A 17,205-nucleotide genomic window follows, 5' to 3' on the forward strand; every position below is an offset into this window, starting at 1 on the left:
CCACCGCCGCAAGTAACGGCAGTTAAGGGACCAGATGCCGGGATCGCACTTAGGCTGCCTGCCTGATACAAGTGCTGGTGGTTAGGGGAGAAGATGTAGAAATCACACAGAGACTGCCCCCACCACCGCTAGTACTGTACTGGGGGTTAAGGAAGAAGAAGATGCCCGATCGCATGAGGCTGTCTTCCCCCGCCGCAGGTAGCAGAGATTTAAGAGGGGGAGATGCAGGGATCGCAGGAGGATCAGCTGGAGGAGGAGTAAACAGCGCACAGGATGGTAAGACCTTCCATTGTGCAATGTGCATCAGCTTGAAAAGGGCACATTCGGACTATAAGACGCAGTGACTTTTTCCCCCCACCTTTGGGGAAGAAAAAGTGCGTCTTATAGTCCGAAAAATACGGTAATGCAAGCGGGGGCTGTGTCAGCTCTGCGGGGTACTTTTGGAGGCTGTTAATGTATCTTAGTGTCAGCAAGGCCTTTACACTTAATACACTTTATAAAAGCAGCAGAAGACTTTTTCACCTTAGCTGGGCAGCTCTATCTTGCATCAACAACTGTATCATCAACACAAGCTATCTGTATCTTTAAAGCTTTTGCACACAAACAGTCTCTAGTAACAGCACTTTGAACAGAATTGGCCTCTTCAGGTTCTGGGTTGCTATATTTCTATCTCAGCAAGCCTCTGCTGAACACTGGCTACTAACTAAATACACACTGTAACTTGTAGTAGGCTCTCAGGCCTATACTCATCTGGCTTCCGGGGTCCATTTTGTCTGGACTAGCTCGGATGTACTCTGTGCATGCTGCCTCTGGTCAATGTCTAGCTGGGTCGCCTCTGCCTTACTTGCTCCACTGTGGTCTCTGCGTGGCCCGCCGGGTCCGCTCTTAGCCCCTGGGGTGACTGCTGCGGCCTTTCTCTCTCATGGCCTCCTTTCCCGCTCCTCACCGCTGCCTCCTGTCTCCTGTTAAGTTCCGCTCTCTGGCGCGCTCTGGCTGATTCTAGCCAGTTCCCTCTGGTTACACCTCTCCCGCCCCGGCCCCTCTGCGCCCATGCTGTAGTGTCTGACGGGCCGCGCGGGGCTTCTGGAAAGTTCCACCGCTCTGTGTGCTTTGGTCGCCTAGCAACAGTCTAAGCGACCATTACTGCGCCTCCTCTCCTATGCGCCATTTTGGTTCCACTAGGCTAACATCTAAGGCAAAATTTAGCCTTAGATGCTAAAGTTACCTCACACATAGAAGTACATTGGCAAAATCTTGGGACCCTCTTTAAGAGGGTTACACTAGAACTGTTTTTGTGCAGCATGCAGCAAAATTTTTCCTGATAACTAATTAAAGGTCATACAATTTATTTGGCTGTGACAAACATTCTTGACAGCAAGAGATAAGCCAAACAATAGGTCATCATTCTTGTGTGTGGAAACTTAATAAACAAACATAAACAAGTGGAACAGGAGATGTCCGATTTGTATCCATAAAATAGTAAGAATATAGTATTCCAAGAAAGTCCTATTTAGGGTAAAGAAAAACTGTATAATCAGGGCTGTGGAGTCAGTCTGAGCAATTTTGGTGACCTGGAGTCGGAGTCTGTGATTTCATGAACTGAGGAGTCCAGAGTCGGATTATTTTGTACCAAAATCCACAGCCCTGGTAAGTATTAGACTAAGGAGTCGGAGTGGAGGAGTCTGAGCCATTTTGGGTACCCGGAGTTGGAGTCTGTGGTTTCATAAACTGAGGAGTCAGAGTTGGAATCAGAAGATTTTTGCAACGAATCCACATCCCTGTGTGTAATAATGATTCATGAATAATGATCGTTATTAAAATTTTACACTGCCGTTATTGCTACTCACAGTGGGCATACCTGCTTTGTATCATATTCTTCAATAACTAAACAAGCATCGTGTGTTAGGCTGCTTTTATCTAATTGTGCTCTCTATGTAGATTTAGAATTTTCCCAAAGAGCAGATTTTGTTTTATATCTTTTATGTCTTGTTTATGTAGAAAGACTGAATATTTAGAAGGCTTAAAAACTATCAAGCGCTCCTTTTTGAGAAAGTATGCTTAATGCTGATGATGCTTCAGGTTGAGAACCTGTTTCAATCAGCATGTCTAAGGGCCCTTGCACACTGTGCAGTGCACATTGCATGCCATGCTTAAAGGGGCAGTTTAGTGAAAATTGTTTTCCATTAATCACATATCAGTTATTTAAAGGGGTTCTGTGGCCTTTTTTCAAAATGTAGTTTAAACGAGTAGTTATTTTCCTTTATCATGTACTATTTTTTTCCCCCATCTTGTATTTTAAAAGCATTCCTGTCTCTCTCCTGCTCCTTTCACATTATTCGTCTGGTAAACTAGACGAATATTTGGCTGCACGAAGAGACAGACAAAAGCAGCAGCTCTTCCTCCCTGTTCTGCCTCTCCCTCCCCCTTCACACGTCATCTGGTGAGTCATCCCTGACCTTAGCAGCGTTCCTGAGAGCTGGGGGAAGGAGGCTGAATGCCGGGAGGAGAGCTGCCTCCTGTTTTTTTCAGCTCTGCTTACCCTGTAAAGGATAATCAGGGACAGAGCTTATCTCTTATCTCACGGAGGATGTGACTGTTTTATGTCAGTGAGCCGTGCACAAGAGCTGACACATGCACAGTTAGAAAAGGCTCTCCTCCACGGCAAGGCAATGAGTGCATGCAAATAGCAATGACTCCGAAGTAGTTCTGGAGTCATGTGAAATTGTGGCCATCTTGCCGATTGTTATTAAAGGTATGATTTATTGATTTTGTAATTTATAGGCAGCGGGGAGCGGCAAAAATATAAGTCATTAAGAGGGGAAAAAATGGGGGAGACGTTCATATGTTTATTTTATTAGGGAAAAAACCAACACAGTTCTTCTTTAAAGGGGTTCTTCCGCGAATGAGAAAAAAAATTAAAAAGTGGTTTATGCATAAACTATTAAACATCCTTCTAAAATAGTGTAAAGTTTTTAAAAAAAAAAAATAAATGGTTTCATCAATACAACATGTAATGTAAACCGTGACGTATGAAGGACTGGGAGGCTAATCCATTTGTTAGGGGTGTTTTTTTTTTTTTTACTTTCTTTTCACAAACACAACTCCTGCCTAAGTAGTTTTCAGTAGTATAACCCACTTCTAGCAGGCATTGCTGTTATGCTGAGCTCTGCTGACCTGCTGAATATGTGTTTACATTGTTGCTAGGCAACCAGAGCCCATGCAGAGACAATTTGAATCGAATCATGAATCGGACATGTCATATTGAACCAAATCAAATTGAATCGAATCTGACTATTTTAGGATGTTTAATAGTTTATGCATAAACCGCTTTTATTTTTTTTCCTCATTCGCGGAAGAGCCCCTTTAATAAGGAGAGCATACGTTTCTCCATAGACCTTGTGATATAAAAAGTAGATAACACTAATTCTCCTTTCCAAGAGAGCTGAGCTGCGTTATTACCATGCTCTAAGCTGCTGTAAGCGACGGATTTCACTGATAGTAGCAGACACTGTAGCTGATATATAACGGCTGGCTCACTCACTACAGAGAGCCGTGCTGTTCCCACATGTAACTAGCTAAGTAAATAAACAAACAGGCTGCTAAGTAAGTAACTAATTAGCAGCCTGTTTTATCTATTTACTTAGCTAGTTACATGTGAGAACAGCACGGCTCTCTGTAGTGAGTGAGCCAGCCGTTATAAATCAGCTGGAGTGTCTGCTACTATCAGTGAAGTCCGTCGCTTAGAGCATGGTAATGACGCAGCTCAGCTGTCTTAAAAAGCAGAATTAGTGTTATCATCTACTTTTTTTTAACACAAGGTCTATGTAGAAACGTATGCTCTCCTTATTAAAAAAACTGATATGTAATTAATGGAAAATAAAAATTTTCACTAAACTGCCCCTCTAATAATGAGCAGGAACTGCAATGGAGACTGGACATAGACTTTAATACAAAGCCTGCATGAGTTAGAATAATGGGATCTGTAACAGATCGAAAGTGTGAACGTCCCCATCGAATTATATGGGCAGTGAGTTGTCCTGTAGAATTATTCTGCAACGTAACAGACATAGGCCTATATGCAATTCACTTTTTCTCCTGAGTTTTCTCCTAGGTGATATTTTCAAAATTGTCAATCAAATACATTTGAAACCACCAACAAGCAAGCAAATACTCAAAATAATTTTGATAGAAGATTTTCACCTACTTTTTGGCAGGGCTGTGGAGTCGGAGTTGTGGAGTCGGAGTCGGGGCAATTTTGGGTGCCTGGAGTCGGAGTCGGGGAAAAAATGCTCCGACTCCTAATGAATTTAAACTGTAATTAAAATAGAAAATATGATAAAATGTTATATTTCTCAGATAATAGTCATCATAAATAATTTATACATACAGTAATAGCTGTGCTTAGTCCACAAAAATGAAATAAACCAATCAAAATTAGTTACTTGTGCTGCTTCAATAAAGCAGTCCCCGTATCTTTAAAGTCAGATATACACATCTGATTGTGACTGTATACATGTGTACACAGGAATCTCTTATATATACTAAATAACATCTATGCTGTAAGAATAAAACCTGATGAGTAGCTGTGTCACTAATAGAGATGGTCAATGAGATGGAAATAATTCTGCGTTGATTCTGATTTATGCAAATGTACTCTTTGCTCATGAAATCAAATAATTTGATATGTTGTTAAAATTTGGTTTGGTGACTAAGAATTAAAGGGTACCTGAGAAGGATGAAAAGAAAAGTTTTATACATACTTGGGGCTTCTTCCAGCCCCCTTCAGGCTAATCAGTCTATCGCTGTCCACCTCCACCACCTGGATGTTCTGCTATGAGTCCCGGTAATTCAGCCAGTCATCGCTGTCCGGCCACGTGCCGCTCCTACAGCCAGGAACATTCTGCACCTGCACAATAGTGCTGCACAGGTGTAGTATGCTCCCGGCGGCGGAGTGTGTGCATGCTCACTACGCCAGACTGGCTCAAGTACCTAGACTCATAGCAGAAGATCCAGGTGGCGCAGGAGGACAGCGAGGGACTGATTAGTCTGAAGGGGGCTGGAGGAAGCCCCAGGTATGTATAAAACTTTAATTTCATCTGTCTCAGGTTTACTTTGTTACACAGTAGTACTATACTCTACATATGCACTCTCCACAGAGCTGCAGGGAATCCACAGAGAATGTTGTGCACATTGAACACAGAGGTGCCAAACTTGCACTGGACTCTTTGCTGTGTATTACTCCTCTTGTATATTGCCTGATGAAGCGGGATTGCCCGTGAAACGCGTTGCCAGTTTCTATAGGAGTATGTAAGAATAAATTGTTGTTTCCAGAATCAACAAGCATCGTGTCTGTTTTAAGTAGCTGGTCCACCACCGCCTACTTACCGTTTTAAACAATTTTAGTCTCTTTTATCCTATTGGCGCCTCTGTACACGCCTACAAGATTCAATCATCCACCCTTGGTGGAAGGGTGAATACCCTTTTTTCCTTCTATCTACAGAGAGCGACGTCTTAATCCTGAGTGGGGACAGGTCTAATCTCCCCACCTGCCTATACAGTGGTTGCCTTTGCGGTAACCCACGCATGTAAGTATAATACTTACCTTTCACTCTATTCCATTATCCAATACATATTACACTATTTTGGGCTCTCGGTTTTTCTGCTTTACATTGAACACAGAGGAGTTGTCTATCACCCATAAACCTGGTTCAGATTGTGCATGAAGAATGTGTGATGAGGAAGAATCGCCTCATTCCCCTGCAGATTACCTGCACATCACTCTTACATGTACTCAGTTACATTGCCTAGGGCCTGATAGATGTTCTTTGTTCCGGTCTGTACCTTTTACAAGTACTCTTACCAAGGACTAGTTTTAGTCTATGACTAAAGGGAATAAATATGGCAGTCTACATATCCTTCTCACTTCAGTTGTCTTTTAAAATTCCTAAGCGTTGGCAGTTAAGAGACAAATTGCATGTTACATACTTTCAATCAACAAGGTTGTAATATGCAAATTAGAGGAGTCTGAGTCGGTGGAATCCTAAACTGAGGAGTCGGAGTCGGTGGATTTTTTCCACTGCAGATTGCTAAAAAGTTAATCTAAATTGAAGATAAAAAATTATCTCCTAGGCGAAAACTCAAGTGAAAAAGTGAATTGCATATGGGCCATAGTGTGCAAGGGCCCTTGGTTTCCTAAAAATTAAATAAAGCACTTATAGTCTGTTGTTGTTTTCGCCCATTCTTTTTTTCCCTTTTTTCTTGCTTTCTTTTTTTTCCTTTCTTTTTCCCTTTTTTTCCTGATCTTAGCTCATATTAATACCCAGCCTATGATATGCACTTTATTGCTGTGCTACTGTGGCTTAGGGCCCAAATTTCCATCATAGCCTGCTTGCCTTTATTGTATATCAATCCATCCGTGATGAGACGAAAAAAAAGGACAGGAGAGAAAGAAACGGCAAAAAAAAGCAAAACTAAAACAGAGAGAAAACAGTTATAACAAAGTACAGACTATGGAAAACTTGTGGAGAAATGTAGGGTAATTTAGAGAGAAGATTCTTATTGTAAATTTGTTTGACATGTATGTAAACTGATCCTAACTTTATATCTGTGGTAAAGAAAATTGCACCCCTCCTATAGTTTAGACTTTATGATTTCAGCATGTCTTTAAACCTTTTTTCCTGTCATTTTTAGGTGATGATTTAGCCTTCCCAGCTTCAGTGCAAGATAATATAGTGTGCAGTAAAATCTTTCAAATATTGTACAAGAATGAGGAGGTTGCAGTGAATGATGTAATGAACTTTAAAATCAAGATGTTGCTAGATGAAAGAAAGGTAACAATATCACAAACCTATTTTAGAACCGGTTTTCATATCATAGCTACTGCTGTTCTCTAATCACTTTCTGTTTATACAGATTGAGGAGGCATTAAATGAGATGGTATTTCAACTTTCCATCGACCTGTACTTTACAGACACAGATTATTCGTAAGTATAGTTTTAGAGGTAATGTAATAATTAGCAGACAGCCCTGATATGATGTAATATGAGCTTAGCAGTAAGTGAGTTGCCATATTATTTAGGATGTCAGTAATAGTGAGTTGTTTACGCCTATGAGAAATTTAGATGTAGAAGGTGAGCAAATAAGTGCTGTTATTTCTGCAAAGTAATGGCATTTTTCAGAGAACCCAATTTATTAAAAATAAACAATTGCTGTTTTTTCAGGATTGCCACTTTCCACTAAAGTACCATTGGTACTTTAGTGGAAAGTGGCTAGTGGCTGGATAGTGTACTGGTTAAGGGCTCTGCCTCTGACACAAGAGACCTGGGTTCAAACTTTGGCTCTTCCTGTTTAGTAAGCCAGCACCTATTCAGTAGGAGACCTTGGGCAAGACTCCCTAACACTGCTACTGCCTATAGAGCAAGTCTTAGTGGCTGCAGCTCTGGCACTTTGAGTCCGCCAGGAGAAAAGCGCAATATAAATGATATTTGTCGTGTCTTATCTTACTTTAAAGGGTACTTTGGTCCTAGCTATGCACCTCTTGAAATTAGACCAATCAAATACAGCATTTAAAAATAAGCATGTTTCTAACTGTCTTTTGATTGGCTCATTAGCTTGTGATTCCTTTAGTTCGTGTAACTTTCCTTAGCCAGTCCAGATTTGAAGAGAAACAGGTTTTTCTGCGTTTGAAATATAGATATTAAAAAATCTGTTAGCTTCAGATCTTCCCCTACTTAGAAACATCTCAGACACACAGTTATTCTCTATAAAATCTACTGTGCTATTTTTGTTATTACCTGTTTTTGCTATTATATGTTAAATTGGATAAACTGATATATGTTGTATAACGCACATTGTAAACAATTATAATGTATTGTTTACAGTGTATTTTCTGATTCAGAGATATCCTAAAGTAAATAATTTATCCATATGTACCAGTATGTAATGCACATGACTTGACTTGCAATCAAATGTGACTTTACAAACAACCTCCTGAAACAGAACCTGTTTGTAAGCAGGGGACCGCCTGTAGCACGACCACTTCTTGTAGTGCAACAACATACATGCAATACAGTTAGTATAAAAAAGAATCACACCTTCAAAATATTCACTTCGTATATAAAATATAATGACAACAGTTTAGGATAAAAAAAAACTGAGATAAAGGATTATCAAGATGCTTGTATACGCAGGTGTACGCCAACAGGTCTCTAAACTGAATGGAAGAGCGAGGAGGAAACTGGTCATAGACACTGCGAGGTGGTCTTTAACTATTTTAGCGTTGCCAAAGACGGGTCATTCTGTACATGCAACAATATCAGAATTACTCTACAAATGTGAAGTCTGTGGTAGTTTTTCATGGCAAACGTACTCTTCAGTAAAGGCCACATCTAAATCTCTTAAGCTGGCCACTAACAATACAATCTTTCATCCAATCTTACAATTTCTATGTAATATAAGGTAACTGTCTAAATTATCCATTCAATATATTCACTCAGTTTACCCGTATATTACATAGAAATGGTAAGATTGGATGAAAAAGATTGTATGGTTTGTGCCACCTTTAAGACCAAAATGTAAAAATATTTTTTCAGTTCCAAATGTTATATCTGGTGAAAAAGCAATTACTGCTCATCATACCTACTGTAAAGCGTGGTGGTAGCATTTTGTTGTGGAGGTGTTTTGCGGCACTAGTCAGGGTGGAAGGAGACATGGATAGGGCAAAATACTCTTCAAAAAACCTGCTGCTATCTGCCAGAGTATTGTCAATAGGACAAAGATTTACCTTCTAAAATGACAAGTGAAGTATGCTCCGGTGTTAGTTGAAGAGCAGAAATGCTGATCTCTAACGAGCATTGATTCTGGTAATACTTTTAATGACTTACTGCAAATGGTTTATTGCAAGCTTTCCAAAGTTAAGTTTCTTCTTCAGGCATTACACAGAACTGTATCAGAACTGTACAATAATGATTATTATACAGTTCTGATACTGTTCTGTATAATGCCCGAAGAAGAAACGTAACGTTTCGAAAGCTTGGAATAAACCACTTACCACCTACCTACCACCTAGTCATTAACCACTTAACATCTCAGTCGTTTTCAGCTTATGCATCCGAGCAATGTTCACCTCCCATTCATTAGCCTATAACTTTATCACTACTTATCACAATTAACTGATCTATATCTTGTTTTTTCCGCCACCAATTAGGCTTTCTTTGGGGGGTACATTTTGCTAAGAGCCACTTTATTGTAAATGCATTTTAACAGGAAGAATAAGAAAAAAAAATGAAAAAATTCATTATTTGTCAGTTTTCGGCCATTATAGTTTTAAAATAATACATGCCTCCATAATTAAAACCCACGTATTGTTATTGCCCATTTGTCACGGTTATTTCACCATTTAAATTATGTCCCTATCACAATGTATTGCGACAATATTTTATTTGGAAATAAAAGAGCATTTTTTCCGTTTTGCATACATCACTATTTACCAGCTTATAAAAAAAAATAGAGAGAAATATTTCATCTTTACATAGATATTTAAAAAGTTTAGACCCTTAGGTAAATATTTATGTGTTTTTTTTTTTTTTTTTTTTTTTTTTTTTTATAGTAATGTTTTGTTTTTTTTATTAAACATTTTATGTGGGCATTTTTGGGAGGGTGGGATATAAAAGTGTTTTATTTGGGGAAATATTGGTGTATTCTAATGTTTTTGGGCATTTACTTGTAGTTTTACTTTTTGGCCACAAGATGGCAATCTCGATTTTTTTTACATGACGTCACTCTAAGCGTACAATGTACGCTTAGAGGGACACAGCTTCAGAAAGAGCGAAGCTTCTGAGAGAAGCTGTCGCTTTTTCAGCGGGGGAGAGGAATCAATGATCGGGCTCCATAGCCCGACACATTGATTCCGTGGCTACCGACTACGCGGCCGGGAGTGCGCGTGCACGCGCGCGATCGGCCGCGGGAGCGCGCCTGTCCTCCTTGACGTTTTTATACGTCAAGGAGGACAAAGTGGTTAAAGTCACAATCAACGCTCGTTGGTTTGGTGTCTGCATTTCTTCCAAAATGGCAGTGACCTTTAGCATACATCAAAATTGACTACACAGTGGCTAAAGGAGAATAAGGTGAATGTCCTTGTGTGGCCAATTCAGAGCCAAGACTAAGGCCTCTTGAAAACTGCATGCAATTCCAATTTGCGATTTTGACGCGATTTTACATCAGATTCCGATTTTTAATCGGTACTGCATACTGCGGTTTTCTCTTCTTGTGATGATAGCATCCAGGGAAAATCAGTATTGCAAATCAGAATCGCAAATCAGATTTGCAATTTGCAGTGTGCAAGAGGCCTCAAGCGCTATTAAAAACAAACTATGGAACAACTTGAAGATTGTAGTCTATCAATGTTTACCATTCAACTTGACTGATCTTTAAAATGTTCTGTAAAAAGGAGGATGTATTGCACACTCTAGGTGTGCAAAGTTTGTAAAGGAGTCAACAGAAATAAGGCTTTATTAAAGCATATGGTGCTTCCACAAAGTACTGAAATAGGTTAGGGAATGAGATAAAGCAATAAAATGTGACGAAGCCTCCCACAGCCCGCGAGGTCCTTCAGCATCCTCCTCGACCCTTTCCTGGTTTCGCTGGCGGCTTCGGTAATCCGGCAACTTCGGCTGAAGTTGCACGCGCACGTCCCTGGTCGCTCACTCGTCATGTCATCACGTCGGTTGCAGTAAGCATACTGTGAATGCGTGGTCTAGTCTTTAGAGAACCGCGCAGGACACTTACGGCGACTGGCATGATGACGCAATGGGTGAGCATGCATGTGCAACTTCAGCCAAAGTCGCTGGATTACCGGAGCCGCTAGCAGGACCAGGAAAGGGACAAGGAGGATGCCGGAGGACCTTGCAGGCAACTAGGTGCTGGAGGAAGGCCCAGGTAAGTGCCAGTTTCTTTTTTTCTTGCACTGCTCAGGGTCCCTTTAAAGCATACCTGAACTGTGCTTAAAGTGAACCAGAGACGAAGCACCCTCATGTATTTTACCATGTATATCAATGGGGACATTAGAGAAAACACCTACCCTGCTCTCTGTTTCATTTTGTCTGTAACCTAAATTAATCAAAATTGCGCAAAAGGTGGATCAGCGCAACACCAGGCCGCCTCCGAATGGCCTCCATCAGAGATGCGCTGAGACCCCCCAGGAACTACAAACGCACCTTGAACCCAAACAGAAGCTCTGCATATACACCAAAAGCATGGCTGTTAAGTGGGAGCAGCTGACCAAAAACGAATTACATTAGTACATAGCAAGGAAATAAGCAGCGCTACTTAAAAACAGACTAGTGCCTACCTGCAAAAGAGTGCAAGCCCCACTTGTGGGGTCGAATACACACCGAGCATACACATGACCTGTCTACCACTAGTGGAGGATGTTGGTTTTCATTAACAGCTTGCATGCAACCTATTAAGTACTCGTCCCTCCCACTGCGAAGAAGTCAATCCTTCAAGGTTCAAGGTGCGTTTGTAGTTCCTGGGGGGGCTCAGCGCATCTCTGATAGAGGCCATTCGGAGGCGGCCTGGTGTTGCGCTGATCCACCTTTTGCGCAATTTTCAATTTTTGAGTTTATTTGATTAGCCGCACCCAGGCTATGCATATACATAGGTTAGGATTTAGTTAGTGTTAGGCCCCTCCCATGGAGGATTGACTTCTTCGCAGTGGGAGGGACGAGTACTTAATAGGTTGCATGCAAGCTGTTAATGGAAACCAACATCCTCCTCTAGTGGTAGACAGGTCATGTGTATGCTCGGTGTGTATTCGACCCCACAAGTGGGGCTTGCACTTTTTTGCAGGTAGGCACTAGTCTGTTTTTAAGTAGCGCTGCTCATTTCCTTGCTAACCTAAATTAATGTCCAGCGCTGCGTAATATGTTGGCTCTTTATAAATACAATAAATAATTATAATTTTTAACAGTTCAGCTTGCTTTATCAGCCATGATAAAATCCCCGACTGAGCATTCAGTCTGGCTTTGCTCAGGAATTTTTATAGCTGAGCCTGTGTTCTCTGGTGTCTTTTTCAAGCCCAAGCCTGCCCCCTTGTGGCTCTGCTCAGGAATCATTATAGCTGAGTCATTATAGCAAAGCCAGACTGAATGCTCAGTCAGGTATTTTATCAGGGCTGATTAGAAGCAAGCTGAAGAGTTACAAATGAAACCGACAGCAGGGTAGGTGTTTTCTCTAATGTTCCTACTGATATATATGGTAAAATACATGAGGTTGCTTCGTCTCTGGTTCACTTTAAAGGAAACCTTAACTGAGAGGGATATTGATGTTTCCTTTTAAACAATACCGGTTGCCTGGCAGTCCTGCTAATATCTTTGGTTGCAGTAGTGTCTGAATCACACACCTGAAACAAGCATGCAGGTAATCCATTCTTACTTCAGTCAGAACGCCTGATCTGCATGCTTGTTGAGAGGCTGTGGCCAAAAGTATTAGCGACACCGGATCAGCAGGAGAGTCAGGCAACTGGTATTATTTTAAAAGGAAAAATCCACATCCTTCTCAGTTTTAGGTTCCCTTTAAACCTGTAGCCTGCTTCCAGTATTTGTAGTCTGTGAGGTTCTGGGTCCCCTCTGTTCCTATGTTGGTCGCTGCAGAAAGCAGTCAAATACTTTTCTGCACAATTTCGGGGGTGGGGGGAGATGCCCGGCAGTCGCCTGTGTGAACTAGCAAATCGCAGTAAGGTAATTTGTCTAAGTAAATTGTTTGACTGATTCCCAGGCATTAGAATACCAACATACAACAGAGTCTGGGTAACTTTATTCAGAATTCCTGCATATAACGTTTAAGTTTTTAAAAATGTTGAGTGGTGCAATGTGCAAATGTTGTTCTCCGTTTTTAAAAATGTTGATGGGTAGAATGTGCAAATGGTTTTTCTCGTGTAACTTTGTTGAGTACTGTTTTGCACATGGCAGATATTAAAGAGACTCCGTAACAAAAATTGCATCCTGTTTTTTATCATCCTACAAGTTCCAAAAGCTATTCTAATGTGTTCTGGCTAACTGCAGCACTTTATACTATCACTGTCTCTGTAATAAATCAATGTATCCTTCCCCTGTCAGACTTGTCGGCCTGTGTCTGGAAGGCTGCCAAGTTCTTCAGTGTTGTGGTTCTGATATGAACTCCCCCCTCTCTGCACACTGCCTGTGTGTTATTTAGGATTAGAGCAGCTTCTCTCTTCTCTCATCTTTTACAAGCTGGATAAATCATCCTCTGAGCTGGCTGGGCTTTCACATAGTGAGGAATTACAGACAAGGGCAAAGCTGTTTGCAGGAAGAAAAGAGCAGCCTGAAACTTCAGTGCATGAGAACAGGGGGAAAGAAACACACAAATGATCTCTTGAGATTCAAAAGGAATGCTGTATACAGCCTGCTTGTGTATGGATGTATTTTCTATGTGTGGACATACTGTACATCAACCTACTTCCTGTTTTGGTGGCCATTTTGTTTGTTTATAAACAAACTTTTTAAAACTGTTTTTAAAGAGAATCTGTACTCTAATATTCTTACAATAAAAAGCATACCATTCTATTCATTATTTTCTCCTGTGCCCCTCTGTGCTGTTTCTGGCACTCTCTGCTGCAATCCTGGCTTGTAATTAACAGTTTTAGGCAGTGTTTACAAACAAACTAACCAGCTTCTAATAGGCTCAGCTAAGCATAGTGTATGAGTCATTCAGAGTATGCAGGGGGCCTGCAGAGGGTGTGTATCGCTTCTACCAATCACAAGCAGCCCTGCACATTCCACACAATCAAGCTTTAGCCGGACAAACAGGACAGAGGAAAGATACATTGATTTATTACAGAGACAGTGCAGTTAGGAAAGACTGCAGTAAGCTAGAGCAGATTAGAACAGGCATAGGAACTTATAGGATAGAAGAACTAAGGCTGAAAAATTTGTTACAGAGTCTCTTTAACCACTTTTAATGCGGCGGAAAGCGGCGAAATTGTGACAGAGGGTAATAGGAGATGTCCCCTAACGCACTGGTATGTTTACTTTTGTGCGATTTTAACAATACAGATTCTCTTTAAGGTTATTTTCTTCATGTTCTTTTTAGAAAGAGGTTTGCTTGGAATGTGTGTAAGCTTTTACTCACAGCATCTTGCAGAAAGGCCATATAAATGTAATCTGTAATTACTGCTGACAGTTTTAAGGGTTTGTAATTATTAGGTTTGGTAAAATATCTAAAAACCATGTGCTGTCTACTATGCAGTAAAAACTATACCAGTGTTTTGTCACTTGTTCATTTCTGATACGAAACAGAGCTTTGCAATGGTAAATTACTTCTTGGAATTGAAAATTTTTGCTTAGATAAAAGCATATTTGATGCAGACTTGCTTCATGAGAGTAGATAAAATCTGTCCAGTATAACATATACATTTTATTTGAATTACAGATCAGCATAATTGCTGATTGCTATGTTTATCCAGTTGTTTATTATGAATATGCTTTGGAGTGTGGCAGGCTAGGAGACGTACATTTAAAATGGGCGCTGGAGATGGTCGCAAGGAGAATATCTGTAAATTACTGATATTGTGCTATGAATCAGTGAATAATCCCCATAATTGCCAACATTTTACTATGGCCTTACCTAACTCGTACTCTTACACAAACCCCCTACCTGATGCCTAAACCTAACAAACCGCCCTCTAATGCCTAACTCCTAGAATCCCCTGCTGATGCCTAACACTAAGAAACCTCCATTCCTGCCAATGCCTAACCCTAAGGACCCATCTGCCCATGCCTAACCCTAAGAAACTCCCCCCTTCTGCTGATGCCTAACTGCAAAGATCCCACCACCGATGCCTAACCCTATCTGCCAGGTAATATGGGTTCTGGCACCCAAATTGCCCGTAATAGTCGCCCACATGGTGCCCACATTACCCAGGTGTAACTGCTTCGCATTTGGAAGCCTGCTGTAGCAGTGTACACGGCAAATAGTTTAGGATGTGCTAGCCCTTGACAGGAAAATGGGGATCAAGGTAGTATCTTCTTACTGCAGAAACTGGGATTCCTAATAGCTTACAAGTGTCAAAACAGAAGTCATGATTCGGACACATGTAAAACAAATTATTTTAGTGACAATAACCAGCTTTCCAGATTTCTGACTCATTCTTTAGTAACGCATTCAAGTAATTACTACCTCGCTTTGAGGTCGTGAACACGTGGCTTCATGTTTGAAAAGTTGTTAAAGGGGTTCTTCCGCGAATGAGGAAAAAAATAAAAAAGTGGTTTATGCATAAACTATTAAACATCCTTCTAAAATAGTGTAAAAAGTTTTTGTTTTTTTTAAATGAATGGTTTCATCACTATAACATGTATTGTAAATAGTGACTTATGAAGGACTGGGAGGCTAATCCATTTGTTAGGGGTGTTTTTTTTTTTACTTTCATTTACAACCATAACTGCTGCCTACATAGTTTTCAGTGGTATAACCCACTTCTAGCAGGAATCGCAGTTATACCCTAACTGCTGAGCTCTGCTGAACTGCTGAATATGTGTTTACATTGTTGCTAGGCAACCAGACCCCATGCAGAGACTCCTTTTGTGAAAAGAGTCATCAGCTGCAGGGAGAATCAGTCCCATCTACACCATATGATTCTTTGTCAGATTCGATTCAATTTGATTCGATTCATTGATTTAATTTGATTCAATCTGACATGTCCGATTCAAGATTCGATTCAATTTGAATAAAATTGAATCAAATCATGAATCGGACATGTCAGATTGAATCAAATCATATAAATGAATCGAATCAAATTGAATCGAATCTGACAAAGAATCATATGGTGTAGATGGGACTGATTCTCCCTGCAGCTTATGACTCTTCACAAACACCCAGGGTCTGGTTGCCTAGCAACAATGTAAACACCTATTCAGGCTGCTCAGCGGAGCTCAGCTATTAGGGTAATAATTTATTCCTGCTAGAAGTGGGTTATACCACTGAAAACTATGTAGGCAGCAGTTATGGTTGTGAAAAGAAAGTAAAAAAAAAAACACCCCTAACAAATGGATTAGCCTCCCAGCCATCATCCGTCACTATTTACAATACATGTTATATTGATGAAACCATTCATTTTTTTTTTTACACTATTTTACAAGGATGTTTAATAGTTTATGCATAAACCACTTTTTATTTTTTTCCTCATTCGTGAAAGAACCCCTTTAAGCAGATTCTGTTGCCCAGGAAGCATTTGCAACTTGCTAAGAAAAAAAAACCTCAGTGCAACTGGAGATGAAGTGCTTCTGCCAGGAGAGAAATCCAGAGGCTTCCATTGCTGATCTCCTAAAAAATGATGGCACCATAGTTGTAATATTCATTCTAAAGCTGTAATACTTCCTATATCACACACATGGAACAAGTCTGCAGATAAGATTGACCATAGAACATACAGATCAGTTGTTCTGACTGGCATATTTGTTCCACGTGTCTGACACCAAAAGATCAGCATTACAGCCAGAACTTGCATTCTGAGAAGGGATGAATGACTGCAGTCTCCACATTCCTCTCAGTATACGTTCTCTTTATGAGTTAAAGGCTTAAGCCAGGTACATACTTTTAGCTTTTCGGCTAAAATTACCTCAGACAATTGCTTTTGTTTTAATCGTCTAAGTGACAAAACAGTGTGTTCAAATGAACAACAGCTTATTACCGTATCTGGTGTTTCACTTTAACTTTTATTTTGTGTGTGGCCTAGCATATGAAGATGACTTTATCCAACCTGCCAATATAAAATTGTTCTCTGAAAATAGAGGATATGGTGCTCAAACACACAAACTGTGCAGGAATCTCTTCTAGAGGAGCAATGTGTAACAGACAGGCTGTTTGCTCACTTTTCAGCTGGATGGGATACAGTGTATACTTACAGCGGCCACTCCCAACACCAGCTGTACTGTATTGTGACCTGGGGAAGAAATAGTTTTTTTCTTTTTCTGCACAGAGGACTTTACTTTAAGATGAAAGTAGGTAGGATAACTATATTGACAGTGGGGCCCAGTTTTTATTGCAGAGATTATCAGGCAATAATTCAATTTTAACGGTTTTAAAATTATACTCTAATCAATAATGCAATGCACAAACTTTAAATGTTATCGTTGTTTTAAAGTACTGGCAAATTACTGGCATTTGAGTTGTACGATTTTCATTAAGAAA

At 40.3% G+C, this 17,205-nt stretch overlaps 1 protein-coding gene across 4 annotated transcripts in view; it reads left to right on the forward strand.

The window, feature by feature from the left end:
• Window positions 1-17,205, forward strand: part of FAM135A (family with sequence similarity 135 member A) — a 180,272-nt gene that overhangs the window by 88,418 nt on the left and 74,649 nt on the right. For 3 of the 4 annotated variants that reach the window (XM_068281457.1, XM_068281459.1, XM_068281458.1), the window contains exons 5-6: window positions 6,691-6,830; window positions 6,913-6,983. In XM_068281457.1, the coding sequence (XP_068137558.1) occupies window positions 6,691-6,830; window positions 6,913-6,983 (211 nt within the window). Of the gene's footprint in view, window positions 1-6,690; window positions 6,831-6,912; window positions 6,984-15,880; window positions 15,960-17,205 lie in introns of those variants that run through there. The other variant, XM_068281460.1, reaches the window with a different exon arrangement.

Source organism: Hyperolius riggenbachi, chromosome 4 (assembly GCF_040937935.1).
Source record: "Hyperolius riggenbachi isolate aHypRig1 chromosome 4, aHypRig1.pri, whole genome shotgun sequence".
NCBI lineage: Eukaryota > Metazoa > Chordata > Amphibia > Anura > Hyperoliidae > Hyperolius > Hyperolius riggenbachi.